Genomic DNA, 16158 nt, shown 5'->3' with positions numbered 1-16158 from the left:
GGACAATATATTTGTCCATGACCTATTGGTAGTTTTAAGCAATACACCAATATCTGATAGGTTGGAAAATCAAATTATGAATCAAACACGTTGTCTACACCAGCACTTTATATTTATATATATGCACTGTTTTGCACATTTTACACTCACTTTTGTATCCACTAAAAATGATTGACTAAAAATCGTAAAAAACAAATTGTTATGCACAAATGACACGTAGGTCGTCATCTCTCGAGATGATCAAATTCGGATTTATCCAGTGATAATTCACTTATATGACAGCAGAAATGTAGGCAGTCTTGGATTTATCCAATGAGAATTTTATGAAAATCAGTGTTTTTTTAATTTTTTTATATATGTATAGATACTATGACATTTATGCACTTTACATGTTTTACTATTTTAATAACGTGGATACATAAGGAGTGTGTCATATGCTGCTATCCTGCCTATTAAGTATGGAACTACATAACTATTTTTGTGGTACAAAAAGTCTGTTGTCTATACCTATCACCATGTGACCTATGATGTCAGACAAGGGGAGTGGTTGTTTTTTCTTTAAATGGTAGATGGCGTTTTTTCCATTTTTTACACGTGAAAAGGGCTTACGGGCTTGAAACGCGTTGTGTGTTTGGGTCTCTCTAATAAACAAGATTTCTGCCCAGAAGAAACTACAGAGGTCTGTGTCTCCTTCCTCGCCTACCACCGCCGAGCGTGGTATTGGGAAGTGGCTCGAGTTTCCAGGATATATATATTTATATATATATGCATTGGAGTGCGTTGTGTTTTGATTTTCCTATATTGCTGATAGTGTCAGCACGGACAGTGTCAGCTCGGATGAGATTACCTGTTGTGAGTGTCTGTTTCCGAATATATCTATCCATTAAATCTATCTATCTATCTATCTATCTATCTATCTATCTATCTATCTATATTATCTTTATCAGATTTTGAATTACATTCAATGAAAGAGGAGTAGGGCGCACAGTCTATGGGCAGGTCTTATGAGGCCACTCGCTTGTTGGAGAAGGAGTAAAATGGATTAAGTTTAATGTAATTAGAGGTCATCTGTTCATGCCATACATAAATATCTTTTGTCATTAGATCTATATTTCAAGAACTGGAGTTACTTTCGAATGAGCGTGTAAAGACAAATATAATTTGGGTGTCCTCAATGTACCTTTAAAAACGTGCACCAGTCACATGCAGGAAAACACCCTGGAGTCTCCTACAAAGATTAAACAGAAAGGTGGAAAAGTTGATCCCTATGAAACTCCACTTCCCAGACTCCTACTTTCTGATGTGAAAGGATGCATTCTAACTGACTGGGTCCTGTCATATAAGAATGATGTAAAACATTTGTAGACAATACCTGAGACACTAAAGTTTACAGTCAGTCAAACTCTTTATTTTGGTTAAAACAATAAAAGATAAAGCCACACTGATAGTGTTTAGTGCATTTTGGCTTGCAAAGCAACATACCAGTAAATATTAAAACAAGTTACAATCAAAAATAGCTGGAATTGACATAGAATTACCAGCATACAAAACGATGTAAGTAAAACAATTGTCATTGTATTCATGATTATAATACTTACAGCAATTTGTGACAAACAATTATTAAAACATATGGCTAAAGTGCAAATGCACTCAAGTGATTTAGTATAAAACAAACCCCGAATTTACTGTTCATGCACAGTGCGACGCAATAGATAAAAACATATTAAAATCACCATTATGGCATTAGGTCTTGTGTAAACAGATCTTCACAATTTTGACTTTTCGCGTTGGGCTAGGGGATTTGCAGCACCAGCCTTCAAATCGCCCAAAACTGGCCTAAACATTTTGCAGTTGTGCAAACAAATAACAGTCTAGTATCTGATTTCAGTATACGCATGGCCACTTTGAGATTTTGTGTCCTAAGCTGTCTGCACACTGGGGCTAGCTATTTGCTCCTAGGTTTCGCATAGGCTGTAGAAATAAAGAAAACATGGCCTATTGATTCATGAGAGCAACAACAACAGGGGCAGCCCTTGGGCTGAGATTTATTACTCAGCAAAGAGATTGTGAAAGCATTAATTGGTAGGCTACCATGCCTGAATTGGATATAGTTTCCTGTTGGCTGGAACCTTGAAGATATCAAGAAAGTTCTCTAAAAGACGGCTGGTTTTCAGATCTCCAAAAGCTTCTGTTAGGCTACCTTGTTTGGTTATAGAAAATATGTTCTGCTCAACCCATGTCCAATATACTGATTTGACCTGGCACCTGGTGTAGGTTGGTGGACTGCCAGTGACGTGTTTTGGCAAACCATTGCTGGTCTGAAGATTATTTACATGTTTGATCCAGCTGATCTTTTTTTTTTAGAAGCTGAAACCTTCCTGAAAACTGCAGCATAAGGAGCCAGATCAGGAGTAGTGACTATTCTGTGCCAAAATAGCAGTGGGCGAAGCCTTGAAAGATCATTAATAGGCTTAATGCCCATATCAAGTATAAGTGGGAGGAGAGGGGTGCTTTGTGGAAAGGTCTAAGAAACTTGTTCTCAACTACCAAAGGTTTGCTTGCATTTAATGTGCCCAACAACTCTGCCCTGTATAGGGCACTGCACATGGCCTTGCAGCTAAATAGGTTGAGATCAGGTGCTAGAGGCTTGGTGTATGAAAGACAATGCTCCTGCCTCAGAGCCCGGGTTTCCTGGGAACATTTGATACAGGCCTACTTAAGATGGAGCTTCCAAGCCAATCCCTCAGACAACTTGATTCCCAGGTAGTCAAGGGAGCTAACTCTCTCAAGCGCATTGTCCAGGAATAGATTTCTCTTAAAGGACTTGTGCTGATTGAGCAGCATTAACTTTGTTTTGGAGGTGTTCATTTCCAAGCCCCTCCCATTACAAAAAGCCTTAAATTGGTTCAATAGTTTTTGCAGGCCCATTGAGGTTTTAGAAATGAGAAGGGTATCATCCGGAAATAATAGGGTGGTGATTTTATGGTTCGCCAATGAGGGGTTATCAAATGGGGTGGAAGATAGAAGCTCAGCTACGTGATTGATATATAAAGAGGAGAAGGATGGGGCTAAGACGCAGCACCAGCGCCCCCCCCGGTGTATCATAAAGGGCTCTGAAGTTTTACCCTGGTTACCCCATCTTACACGGGCCAAATTAGCTTCATGTAACCAGATTAGGAGTTCCAGAATTCCCAAGTGCATTCCCATCTCCCTGAGCACTCATCACAATAGATCCCTGGGGACAAGGTCAAAGGCTGTTTTTAAGTCTATTAAGGCTAGATATAGACTACCCTTGACCAACAGAACCACCTTCCAGTATAGCATGACAAGACGACAAACTTGATCGGTAGTGCCGGTCTTCCGTTGGAAGCCCCCTTGAACCAGTGAGAGGATGTGATTCTCTTCCATCCAAGCTTGGATCTTAGCTAAGATAGAGTGGCAGAAGACCTTTAGGGCACAATCAATCAAGCTGATCGGGCGGTAGTTTGACGGCATTGACATAATGCCTTTCTTAAAAATGAGGATAACTTAGGATGCTTCAGATGATTCTGGAATCATCCCCCCACCAGCGATATCATTGGACAGAATCATAAAGTAAGTAGCCCAGTTCCCCATATCTGAGCGAAAGAGGTCACCAGGGATACCATCCAGGCCTGGGGCTTTTGCTCGTAAAATTGCCTCCAAGGAGGTCGAAATATCTTATCTGGTGAATGAGAGACTACTTACTGGGTGACCTATATCAAGTGGCATTGGAGCTCTGTCGAGGGTACAGGCAATGGAATACAGGGCACTGAAGTGTTTTTGCCACACCCTAGCAGGCATGGTATTGGCCAAGAGGGAAGATCTTTCAAAATTATCCTTGGCCAGAAGTGAACAAAACATCCTGCTGTATGGGTGCACGATGGCCTCACCAAGTTATTACCATCTCCTTTTTGTCTCACTCTCTCTTGGCTTTGTTTGGTGTCTGTTTGTAGTGCCTCCTTATTTCACATATCAGAGATATATACTATTCCGTATGGCTGCAGACAAGCTCCTTCTTACTACCCTACACTCCTTGTTAAACCACAGATTTATTCCCAATGGTCTCCCCTGTTTTGACCTGGACCTATGAGATTGAACATGAAAGTTTGTGGCCAGATGTTTGAAGAATTCCATGTGTAGAGCGCTACAGCTAGTCTGTGTAGCCAGTTCATCTTGTACCAATAGCAATATCCCCAAATGTGTTTCTACATCATTTTTTATCGATTTAAGCTTTTCGACATCTGCCATAATTATGGGCCATTTAAGCTGGTGTTTTTTATATGAAGGGATTACCTCCTTGGTGCTAAGTGTAGTAAATGCATCCCTTTCCTTTTCGCCCCAAGGATGGTCAACTGTCAGGCTGAGGGGATTGTGGTCACTATCACAAGACAGGATGATAATCATATCTTGGACTAAAGGCCATAATGTAGGATCCACAAGTATGTAATCTATCCAACTCGATCCATTTGGCCTGATAAAAGTCATCCGCCCTCCTTTGTTGGAGCTGGTTTTACCATTGGCAGCCCTTAGCCTATGTTCCAAGGTTATGGCGTTCAGTTGCAGTGCTGCTTGAGACCACTTATTTATAGGGGGAACGTCCAATGATGGCACCAACCACATTTTATCCTCCTCATTCACCTCGTGGAGTCTGCCCAGTCGAGTGGCTCATATGTAATGTTAAAATCCCAACCAACTATTAGACGTTCATTATTGTGCATAACATCTAGAATCTCATTCAGAGCCAGGAGAGTTAGAGAACTACCTCCTCTGGAAACTCCTGGCATAGACATTATAAATGTCAATGCTCTTGCCATTACCGCTTTTTAGTCTAGTCCCAAGGATGTCTGGGCTGTTGGTGAACAGCTCCTTGGCATCACAATTTAGTGAAATATTAATCAAGATGTGAAGCCCACCAGATGGCAGATCATGTTTTGATAGAATTACCGGTTTGTGCAATGTTGTGAACCCCGGAATAAATGTAGGGGTCAAGCTCCAAGTTTCCTGTGATATGCAGATCTCATGTTGTTTAATAAGCTCAAGCCAAAAGGGGGGATCAAGCTTCCCACTTATACCTACCACGTTCCATGACACCATTTTCAACTTCCTAACATCTATCACTGAGGGAGGAGTCAGAGGGCGGAGTAGGGCAATTGATTCTATCATGTGGGTTGGTAGGTATGTGTGTGTATCCATGACCCTAGCCTACAAATGATCTCCCTTAAATGAATTAATGACTGTGGCTGGTACAGGTTGTGGTTTAAAGAACATTGACTCATTACCTTGGGAGGAGCCCTCCTGTTGAGTGTGGAATGTAGAAGAGGTAGAGTGGCGATCTGCATTAGAAAGTAGCACCAGTTCCAAAGGCTTTACATCAATATAAACTTCCGAGTGGTTTGCTGTCACATATGGTGGATGCCTAACATTGACCTAAACTTAACTGCTGAGTTTTACTGCAAGTGAAACAATGGTCAGGGGTCACCTGTGCTTTATTTCAGATGGACTGGTATACAAATTTACCAATGCCAAAGCGTGAAATATATTTGATTGTTCAGTGTATGAATAAAGGAGTCTAAAAGAATAAAAATAGAATGGTACTGATTCTTGCTTCTTGTAACTTATAATGAAAGCAACCTGACTTAAGAAGTTAATTTCTCCACATTCAACTATTTTGCTCATCAAGATGTAACACGGTTGGATTGTACTGTATTGCATTTGCACTTTATGCTCGAATTTTGCGGATGTTGCACACTGCTTGTATTTGAAAATTTATATATATAGTTTTATCAACATTGACTGCTCCCGGCCTTAAAGTATTCAAATATCCTCCCTTCCATTCAGCTTTTAATAGAAGAAGCTTTTAAATATTCTGTATTCGTCTCCATTGTTCAAATTGTCCATGTATGTATTGTACCTTAACTATGCTCTGCTAAAAAATAAAAAAATGAAAAAAAAGATGTAACTTGATTTTGAGGCTAAAATAAGTCAACAATTGTGGCACATTAATGCGAAATATTTCAAATAAAGCAACGTCTTGTCACCTCCCCCTTGAATGACAACAATTACTCAATAAGCATAACTACTGCATGGTCGTACTTCCATTGATACCATATTTAAAAGTTTTGGCACAACTCTTCCTTGTGTGGTACACCTTTCCTCCTTCTGCCATCTCCCCACTGCTCCATATCAAAATCCCAAAGTCCTGTTTTTTCCTCTGGGGTCTGCAACTGTAGGGTGGCCAACTCCCCTCGAGATATGTGTTGCATTTTTCTCATTTTTGACTTGATGTTTTGAAGTTGGAGGGTTATATATATAACAATCAGCATTTCCTGGCTTCCATCATTCAAAAGACAACTCTTTATAGTAAAGAAGTTTGTTGTGTCTACCTTTTGTATTGCCAACATAGTTCTGTCACAGATTCTATGAAATCCAAGCACAAACCACATCAGGATATCTTGCCATGTAGTACCTCCAGAGGCTTCCAAGTGAAGTGTCTGTAGCTATGGGGTGCTATGTGGTCCCTATGCCTTGAATCTGAACAGCCAGAGTAAGGCCTGTGTCATCTCTCAAAAGATGATCATCACTGACAATTTCCATTCTCCTTCTTAACCCTCACACCACCTTTTAAAACTAGTACTGATCAATTTGCTTTTTAATAACTTACTTTAATAGGATCTCCATCTGGATCGCTTGCTAGAACCGTGTAGACAACTTCATTGACAGGGAAGGTTTCCCTAACAATTAGAGAAAGACCTGAAATGCAAAAATGTAAACAATAAAACAACTCAAATCGGTGAACGCAATTTACAAAGCCCTGTCCCACTAGCTTTTTTAGACTTGTCATCCTGAATTATATCAACTGATAAAAGTAAATAAAAGCACGGCCAAATACAACTGACACGATAAATATTATTCACAATTACTTCCCAACAGAAAACACTTGGAGTACGTTTGCACATCTGAGCATAATATCATGAGCTAATACAGAATATCCCACCATCTTAGAAACGCTCAATAGGAGTCCAACGGGAGCCAAGAAACATGTGCAACTGTCTACGCAACTGAGACAAATCAACATATATTTTAAAAAACAGCAGAAGTTTAAAGACAATATGACTTTTATAGTATTCATTGTTGATATTTATAAACAAAGATTATGGATATCATTTATTGTCAAACCTAAGTCTGCTTCAGTGTAACGAAAAGAGAAAAAATGAAAATCAAACACTAATGCCCAGATGCATCAAGCATTTTTGGAGTCGCAAACGGTGCGATTCCTTAAAATCGGCCGTTTGTGACTCCAAAAATGCTTTTTGATGTGCATCATTAGTTTTTGGTCAAATTCGCTAATTTTGCAAATTTCTTAAATGCGATCGCATTTAAGGAAACGCAATTTTGCGATTCCTTAAATGGAATGCATCATTGTGAAAAAATTAGCGAATTTCAAAATTGCAAGTGCAAATTACCACGAGTTTGAACATCGTGGTAATTGCAAAATTGTTTAAAAAAGCACTAAAATGCATTTTTTAAACTGTTAAGTTACAGACACACATGTCCTTAGGACATGTGTGTATGTAACTTACATGTAAAAGTGCATTTCATGGGTGCAGGGGGGGGGGTCCTTTGGACCCCCCTCTCCACCCTTGAAATGCTTTGTTGAATTCCGATTTTCAAATTGCGAATTCGCAATTCCCATTCATTCCTATGGGCATTTCAGCCCATAGGAATGAATGGGGATTGCGAATTCGCTATTTGAAACTCGCAATTTTATTGCGATTCGGTAAAAATTGCGATTTTTACCGAATCACAAAAAAAAAGCGAAAAAAATGATGCATACCATTTTGAGATTCCTAATTTGTGATTCGGTAATTTTCGCAAATTAGGAATCCCAAAACAGTAATTTGATGCATCTGGGCATAAGAGAACTAATGTAACACCCTCTGCTCAAACCGAAACACTTACACTAATTCAAACAACTTTCATTAACACACAAAAAAAAAAATTATAAAAAATCTGAAGAAGATACATGGAATATTAGAGAGAGCCTAGAATTGCAGCTTGTTGTTTTATTGGAGTAGTAATGAAGTAATTTGCCTACATATCATAAGTTACAGCTTTCTCCAAAGACTTATAAGTACATTTCCACCAATGACTGTGTAATCATTATAGTTTCCAGAAATTGGGTCAACGCACATTTCGGGGAAGACACCTATATCCTGGTTACACCTGCTTCAGGGCGCCAAAAGCGTAAAATTGATCAGAGGGTCTTGGTGTCAATGATGAATATATACTGAAAGAATGAAAAGATTTACATGTCTTAACATTTGTTTCTTGGCTCCAAGAGTTAGAAAATATATAAAAAGGTGAAAAAGCGTACGTAAGGGAATTGTAGGAAGTGAAGGCTAATGGGCACACTGCAAACTCGTGATTTCATTAAGGCCTCTTTTTTCCAAATCCAACACATACATTAAAAAAAATTCTCTTTTCTTACAATATACAGTGCTGTCCCTTCCTCAAGAGGGCTTATTTTTTCAAGAATAGTCGGTCAAAGTTTTTTTTCTAAGTGAGCTTTTGATAGCCAATGCTTGACCAGGGGTGCTGTAGCTCTTTGATTGTGGATATGGGATTTGTGCTCACCTATTCTCATTCTGCATTCTCGTCCGTTTTCTCCCACATATCCCAGCCCACATGGGCATAGGACAAGATAAACTATATCTGGGGTTCTACAGTTGGTCATGCTTCTCAGTTTAATATTTTTTTACCCAAACAGTGATGGTATCAGGAACAAAGGGGATCTCACAGGCTCGGCAGGTGCCTCAATTGTGGTTGCCTTTTACAGGTTGGGACCCATGACTTTATCTTTGAACAAACAGTTCGCTGCCCTTGATCTTAACATTCACCTACAAATTACAAAGGTTTTTATTACGTCTAAATGCATACATAGGTCATGTAAGTTTGGTTTCTTTGCTGTTGATGTTCAGAAGGTGCCATTGTGAGTTAATAGTTTGTCTAATCTTTTGATCAATGTTGGAGTGTCTTATGACATACCAATTTGTCTTCCATTTGTCTCTGTTTGGGCTCCAACAAGCTGTCTCTATTATAATATCTAGCTCTTTTAAATGTATCTCGGAATATGTTCTTGGGATTGCCTCCATCCAGATGTTTACTTTTCAAAACTTCAGCATGCATGACACATTTTTTATGTTATTGCAATTACTTTGCAAGGGAAGGAACTGGTTAAACAAAATCCCCTGTTTTTGACAGTGAGGGTGGAAACTACTAAAATGAAGGAGTGTGGTTCTGAGGCACTTAACTAAGAAAAAAATGGAAGAGCTACAGCCCCCCTGGTCCAACATTGGCTATAAAAAAATCACTTAAAAAAAGAACTTTGATCGTCTATTCTTGAAAAAATGAGCCCGCTTAAAGGAGGGGACAGCATTGCATATTGTAAGACAAGCATTTGCAATGCAATAGGTCTCGCATTAGGAAAGTTTGAGCTATTGGTATTGTAAATGACAATTTTTTTATCTATGTGTTGGTTTTGAAAATAGCGAAATTAATAGTTTGTTACTTTTGCAAATGTGAACCCTATAGCATTTGTACTGCAATATGTGTTGTATTTACGTGACTTAGATGTATTGATATTACACATAACAATGGCTTTTAATTTTTTTAAATAATTAATTAATACTTAAATAAAAGTTATTGTAATTTATAATGGCAATAGCTTAAACTTTTGTAAATTACTTTTGCGAAGATTATGTTCAGTGTATTTTATTGTGACCAATATCCAAGAACAGAAGTGAAATATTAACATCTTTTTGTGACATTTGTAATAAAGCTTGAAACATTGAGAGCATATTTGAACCAGTTGTTGTTGAATGGTTGCACAGATTGAAGCTGTGGTGGTGCTGAGTGATGCTGTGGTGATGCGATAGCTTGATAGAGGGGGCGATAGATAGAGTGAGTGCGATAGATAGATAGATATACAGACACAGACAAGACAGATAAGACTGATAGAGTGAGGGCGATAGATGGATAGAGTGAGGGCCATAGATAAGATAGATAGATGGTTGTGTGTGGGGGGGCTGTGTGTGTGTGGGGGTTGTGTGTGTGTGGGGGGAGTTGTGTGGGGTTGTGTGTGTGTTGGGGGGGTTTTGGGTGTGTGTGAGGGTGTTATGGGTGTGTGGGGGGAGGTGTGTGTGTGTGGTGTGTGTTTGGGGGGGATTGTGTGTGTATGGGGGGTTGTGTGTGTGGGGGGGGGGGGGTATGTGTGCCAGATGAAAAAACAAACCTGCACTACCAGAGACTATGGGTGTTACAAGACAACCAGAGATCAGATGACCATACCAAACGTCTACAGACATTGGGCAGAACACGGGTTTTGTCGTTTCCTTGTGCTAGAAAAACTGCTATGATTATTACCCAATGTAATCGTCCCTAAAGTGTCGACCTGGGAAGCATAAAAGACTCAAGTGGCCCTATCGAGATTCGAACTTCTGACCTTTAGTTCACAAGCAGGTGTCAGCCCTCACTGCTTAAACTACTGATCCACCGTGCTAAAAAAAACAACAAACAAAACCGAATGCTTTAAATGGTAAAACAAATAATAAAAAATAGCGAGCAAATAGGAGAGGTGCAGAGACAGAAGAAGACATGAAAACCATAACAACACAAGAAACATCGGGAAAGGAGTAAAGAAACTTAAGGGAGAGCGGCTTAAGAAAAGAACGCAGAGACGAGAACCGACATTTATTGTTTTTTACAGTTTTATATTGCGTATTGGTGGACTTTAAAGGTGCACAAGTTACATTCAACACAGGGATATTGAGTCATTTGCCCAAAATCAAAGGATGCTGCGCCGACGTCGGGACTTGGAGCTGGTTTTCCCAGTTGCAAATTCGGCAGCTCTGTCTGTAACTCACACCCTCTACTCCCGGGATAACAAATGCCGATGTAAGACAAGGGTGGTGGATGCATGCACAGAGCAGGCGAAAGGGGCTACGGTGGCGATAGAGAACATATGGGCAGAAAGGAGCTACAGAGGGGGTAAAACGAGGGAGAGGAAAGAGTTGCTATGGGTAACTGGGAGAGAAGAGGAGGTGATGCATAAGGAGCAAAAGGGAGATTTTAAATGAAGGGCTCGGTGGAGAGAAGAAAAAAGGAGGAAGAGAAAAATCTGGAGATTAGTAAACAGTACAGAGAGGAGAGAGTAGTAGACCTGAAAAGAAGAGAGTTGTGCAAGGAAAGAGGACACAGAAGGTGGCGAGAGATGCAATTTAGAGAGAGAGGGAGAAGCAAGGAAAGAAAACAGGAGTCAGGAAGATGGACAACAGAACGTAGAGACGAAGAGAAGAAAAGAGCGGAGAAATGTGTAGGAGTGCGAGGCACGATGGAGTGAGACGAAGAAAGAGCATGTCGGCCAGAAAATAGAAAGTTTACTAAAGCTGGAGACTGCGGAGCTGGGGAAGCCCCCCAACTACGTCATGCATTACCTGGCTATGCGGACAGAGGTCACAGCGCCCCCTATCCCACATCTATATGCCGAGGAAGCCTCACCTGAGTCCGCCGCTCCTGCCTTCATGAAACGTATACGGTGTCCATAGAAGACAGGCGTCTGATAGTGCTGATTAAGAGCAGAAACCGACTAAAGAAGAGAAAACAATCACGCAAAGACGTAGCGTAGAGGCGCTCCATAAACGAACAAGGAAACGTGACAAACCCAATTGCTTTCAACAGGCATTTCGAAAAAATCCTTGCTCGACCATGACTTAAAAAAACAAGGCGGAAGAGACGCGAGACGCCAGCGGCCACTCGCTTGCACATCTCCTGTCCTAGTAGTGATTGGGAGGGTGCTGCCGCGCTGCCCGCGGCGACCCGGAACCTCTTGGCCGGCCGGCCAATCCGCTTGCGGCCGACCGGAAGTCCCGCCTCCTGAGGTCCGTGAGAAGAAGGTCTGCCGGCGCATGGAGCGTCCTGCCGGTCCTGGGTAGCCCGGGTCCCCAGGAGGGGGCCGGGGAGAAGGAGGAGTGTGGAGCCTGTTGCGGGGCTCCTCTGACCTGAGGGAGCCCCGATCCAGAAGAGGGGGCGCGCCGTGAGGAGCGGAGCACGAGAGGAGCCCCGCCAGAAGAGCGCAGCCGGTGAGTTAGGCCCAGGGCTGATGTGAAGTTAGAGTCCCCCGTAGGGGACTCCGTGCCTGCCTGTGTGTATGCCTGTGGGGGAGGGGGGGGAGTGTGTGCGCGTGTGCATGTGTGCACGAGGGAATGTGTGTGCGCATGCGTGACTGTGTGTGATTGAGAGAGAATGCGAGGCAGGGGATAGTGTGCCGTGTGCCTGTATGTGTGCCGTGTGCCTGCGTGTGCATGCGCGCGCCTGTGTGTGTGTGTGCGTGCATGCAGAGGGATGGGGGCTGCCTGTGTCTGTGTGTGAGCAAGGGCTGTGTGTTACTCCGCGCAAGCGCAGCTCAGACGCGCGCTCTCGAGGTGAAATCTGACAATGTAAAAGCGCGCGTCTGATTGCTGTCCACATTCCTAAATACGGATAATATTAGGTCTGAAGCAGACACCATCAATGCTCACGCATTGAGGGTTAGGTCTGCTCGACCTAATGAAGCAGACACCATCAATGCTCACGCATTGAGGGTTAGGTCTGCTCGACCTAAGAAAGGAGTTTTTTTGGATCTATGTGTTGGATTGGGAAAATGAGGCCTTAATGAAATCACCACTTGGGAAAATGCTCTCTGAGTTTGCAGTGTGCCTGTTAGCCTTGCATGCTACTTCTGGAGTCTCCTTCTTTTTTTGACGCTCTCTGTGCCACCTTCATTCTTTATTTACTCACCTTCCTGTATTAGTGTTGTGGATTCATGGGTATCTGTTTGCCCTACTATTGGACTGTGTACTCTCCTCTTTAGGAATTGTTATCAAGCTCCGTCCTTTTTGTATCCTTTTGCATTTCTTGTGTACTTTACCTTATTCTCATGATCTTTCATTCCTTGTCATTCTTTTGTTTTATATGAACAGATAAGGATCTTTTGTTCTTTTGTTCAGCTTTAGACTGTGCGTCTCTGTATTGTATCACAACCGATTGTGATGTTCACATGCCGATTATGGGTAGTCTGACTCTATTGGTGTTAACCTGTTGAGATCACCCCATGCCTGAGACTCAGTTAACATGGTGGTCCTAGCATATATATGAGCCTTGGTCTTACTCCAACATGGGGCCTATCAGAATGTTTTCAATCTGCTCTCTATGCTTAGTCATTATTGGATGTTGTTTTCTCTGAGCATTTCCGGCAAGCACGCTAACTATATTTATTGCAGAACGCGTGGCTCCCTTTCTGAGATACCTACCACATGTCTTTGCTTCCGAGGATGCAGGAGTTCTCTCCGCCAGCTTTTCCTGGTAAGCTTTAGACTGTGAGATTTTCAATCCTTTATTTGTGCACCAACAGGGTTTTTGCTACTTCATTAAAGTAACGGGAGCCTCCACTTTTCCCCTAACCCATTTTTCGTATTTAGTTTACTTTATGTAGGGCTTGTGGTCTGGTCATCCATGCGGATCCAGTACGTTCCATTTTTGAGGAGATGTAGGGACATCTATTCCTTATTGTCTTAGATTTCGCTCTAGGAGTTAATCCAATTCTCTGCATCACACTATCACACATTCTTCCCCTGGTATGTGTTCTCGGAAGCATAATGCAAGTGCCCCTCTGCCTACGTTTAGCGGCACTTTAGTGCTCCCAGGTATATTCTTTGGATATTTCTAATACATTAAGGGCCCGATGTAGGTAGGGCGTTACCGATCGGTAACGGCCGAAAATACCGATTTTTGGCCCTTACCGATCGGTAAACAGCCATCCAGATGTAGGGAACCCAAAACAGAAATAATCGGACAGTAAACCGAATCGGAATGAGTACCGAATGGGAAAGAATCCGATACGTACATACCGAAAATCGGATATGGAACGAATCGGAAAAACACCGATTCGGATGCAAATACCGATTCGGTCCATGTACCGAATCGTTAGTGACACCGAATCGGAAAATCACCGATTCGGTCCAATTCCCGATTCGTTAGTGACACCGAATCGGAAAATCACCGATTCGGTCCCATTACCGATTCGTTAGTGACACCGATTCGGAAAATCACCGATTCGGTCCCATTACCGAATCGTAAGTGACACCGAATCGGAAAATCACCGGTTCGGTCCATGTACCGAATCGGTACAAATACCGAATCGGACATGAGCCGAATCGGAAAACATGCCGATTCGTATGAATCTCCGATCGGGAAATTCCCCGATTCCGACAGTTGGGGAGATGTAGGGAGGCACAGAAACACCGAAATCGGCTCGAAATCGGTAGAATTCACTCGGTATTTACCATGGATTGCAATCAGGTGGTAACCAACTCCAACCCATATAAACAGTCCCAAAATGCATTGCAACTTGCAGGATGGCAGCTTTCTATGTCATTGCGAGGCGGCTACGGCTACAGCAGGAAGGACAGAGGGAATGGCTAAGAAATGAACAGGTCTACAGACAGAGGATAACCCTGTTCATGCTCACTGAGGCTGAGATCCTACAGAGATACAGGCTGGACTCTGACACCATACTTGAGCTCATCAGGGACCTTAAGCCATACTTGGACCACCACACCCCAAGGGCACACGCCATCCCTGCGCACGTCCAGGTGCTATGCAGCCTACACCTGGTAGCGTCTGGCAGCTATCAAAGTGGAGTAGCAGCAGCAGGAGGGGTGAGCCAGAGCAGCCTGTCAAGGTTCTTCCACATATTCCTTGACGCCATGATAGACAGGATGGGCCAATACATCTCTTTCCCTGCAACCCACGCAGAACTGCTACAAACTAAAGCTGACTTCTACCAGATGGCACAATTTCCCCAAATCATCGGTTGCATAGATGGCACACACATTCCGATTTGCCCACCAGCGGACACCGAATACATATACCGCAATCGGAAATCTACACACACCATCAACGTGCAGGTGATCTGCAATGCCAAGTGCACCATCACAGACCTGGTAGCAAAATTTCCGGGGAGTACCCATGACTCCTATATATTCCAACAGAGCGGCATATATGCACGGCTGATGGCAGGCGAATTTGGAGAAGGATACCTCCTAGGTGAGACACATCATCAGACCCCCATAACACATAGTAGGTAGGTGGAATACATGTATGCATGTGTCTAATGTGACCCCTTTCTCTTCCAGGCGACAGTGCATATGCCCTCCACTCATTCATACTCACCCCCTACCTCAACCCCTCCACACCCAGCCAAAGGAGGTATAACCGGGCCCACATACGCACAAGGAATGTTGTTGAACGGACCTTTGGCATCTGGAAAAGTAGATTCAGATGCCTGCACAAGAGTGGAGGTGCAAGGCAGTATACCCCCATCACCTGCTGCAAGATCATAGCTGTATGTGCAATGTTACACAACCTTGCGGTCAAGAAGGGCACTGAGGTGGAGTTGTCTGACTACGAGGACTATGACGACGACGAAGCTGTGCCACTGACACAGCCAGCTGGGGTGTGTACGCCAAGTGATGGCAGATACAGACGTGAGGAGATCACTGAGAACTATTTCTGACTGAGTACAGATGCAAAGACAGCTAAATGTTGCTTTGAAAAAAATAAATTTTAATAGTGATGCACCACAGTTACCGCACTGATGTGCATCAAAAAATGGAGATTGTAAACTCAAATAAAGTCCAGGGTTCTGGTTTGCTCATCCCCCCTTGCCAGGCTATTTTTTGGCCCGCTTGCCAGACCCACTGGGGTGTCCCTCGGCCCCCTCCGAATGCCCAGCAGCATCAGCGGATCGCCTGGTGCTCCTCCGTGGCTCTGATGCAGCGCTGGCCGGGCTGCTGCGGCTGCTGCTGTCTCCAGCATCACCCAGGTCCAGGGCAGGATTGGAGGCGGCGTTTGATATTAACATGGCCTCCATGGCCGTGGTGATCCTGGCCATCCCCCTAGTCAGCTCAGCCGTATGCTGACTGAGCACAGATTCTTGATTAGAGCTGCGATGGCACAGTTGTGCGGTCGCCGCTGCAAGGCGGGCCATGGCCCGGTTGAGCACCCGGGCATCCCTCCTGCGCGCAACCTCATGCTCCTCCT

The 16158-nt window shown here is 43.0% G+C and overlaps 1 protein-coding gene across 1 annotated transcript in view; it reads right to left on the bottom strand.

The window, feature by feature from the left end:
- The window catches only part of LOC147751482 (cadherin-related family member 4-like), an 866423-nt gene that overhangs the window by 482206 nt on the left and 368059 nt on the right, over positions 1 to 16158 (bottom strand). The window contains exon 9 of the mRNA XM_086938604.1: positions 6683 to 6771. Coding sequence (XP_086794730.1) covers positions 6683 to 6771 — 89 coding nt within the window. The remainder of the gene's footprint in view (positions 1 to 6682; positions 6772 to 16158) is intronic.

The sequence above is a fragment of the Lissotriton vulgaris genome, chromosome 1_1, assembly GCF_964263255.1.
Source record: "Lissotriton vulgaris chromosome 1_1, aLisVul1.2, whole genome shotgun sequence".
Classification (NCBI taxonomy): domain Eukaryota; kingdom Metazoa; phylum Chordata; class Amphibia; order Caudata; family Salamandridae; genus Lissotriton; species Lissotriton vulgaris.
Note: the sequence above shows the minus strand (reverse complement) of the source record. Positions and strands in the feature narration are given on the sequence as shown.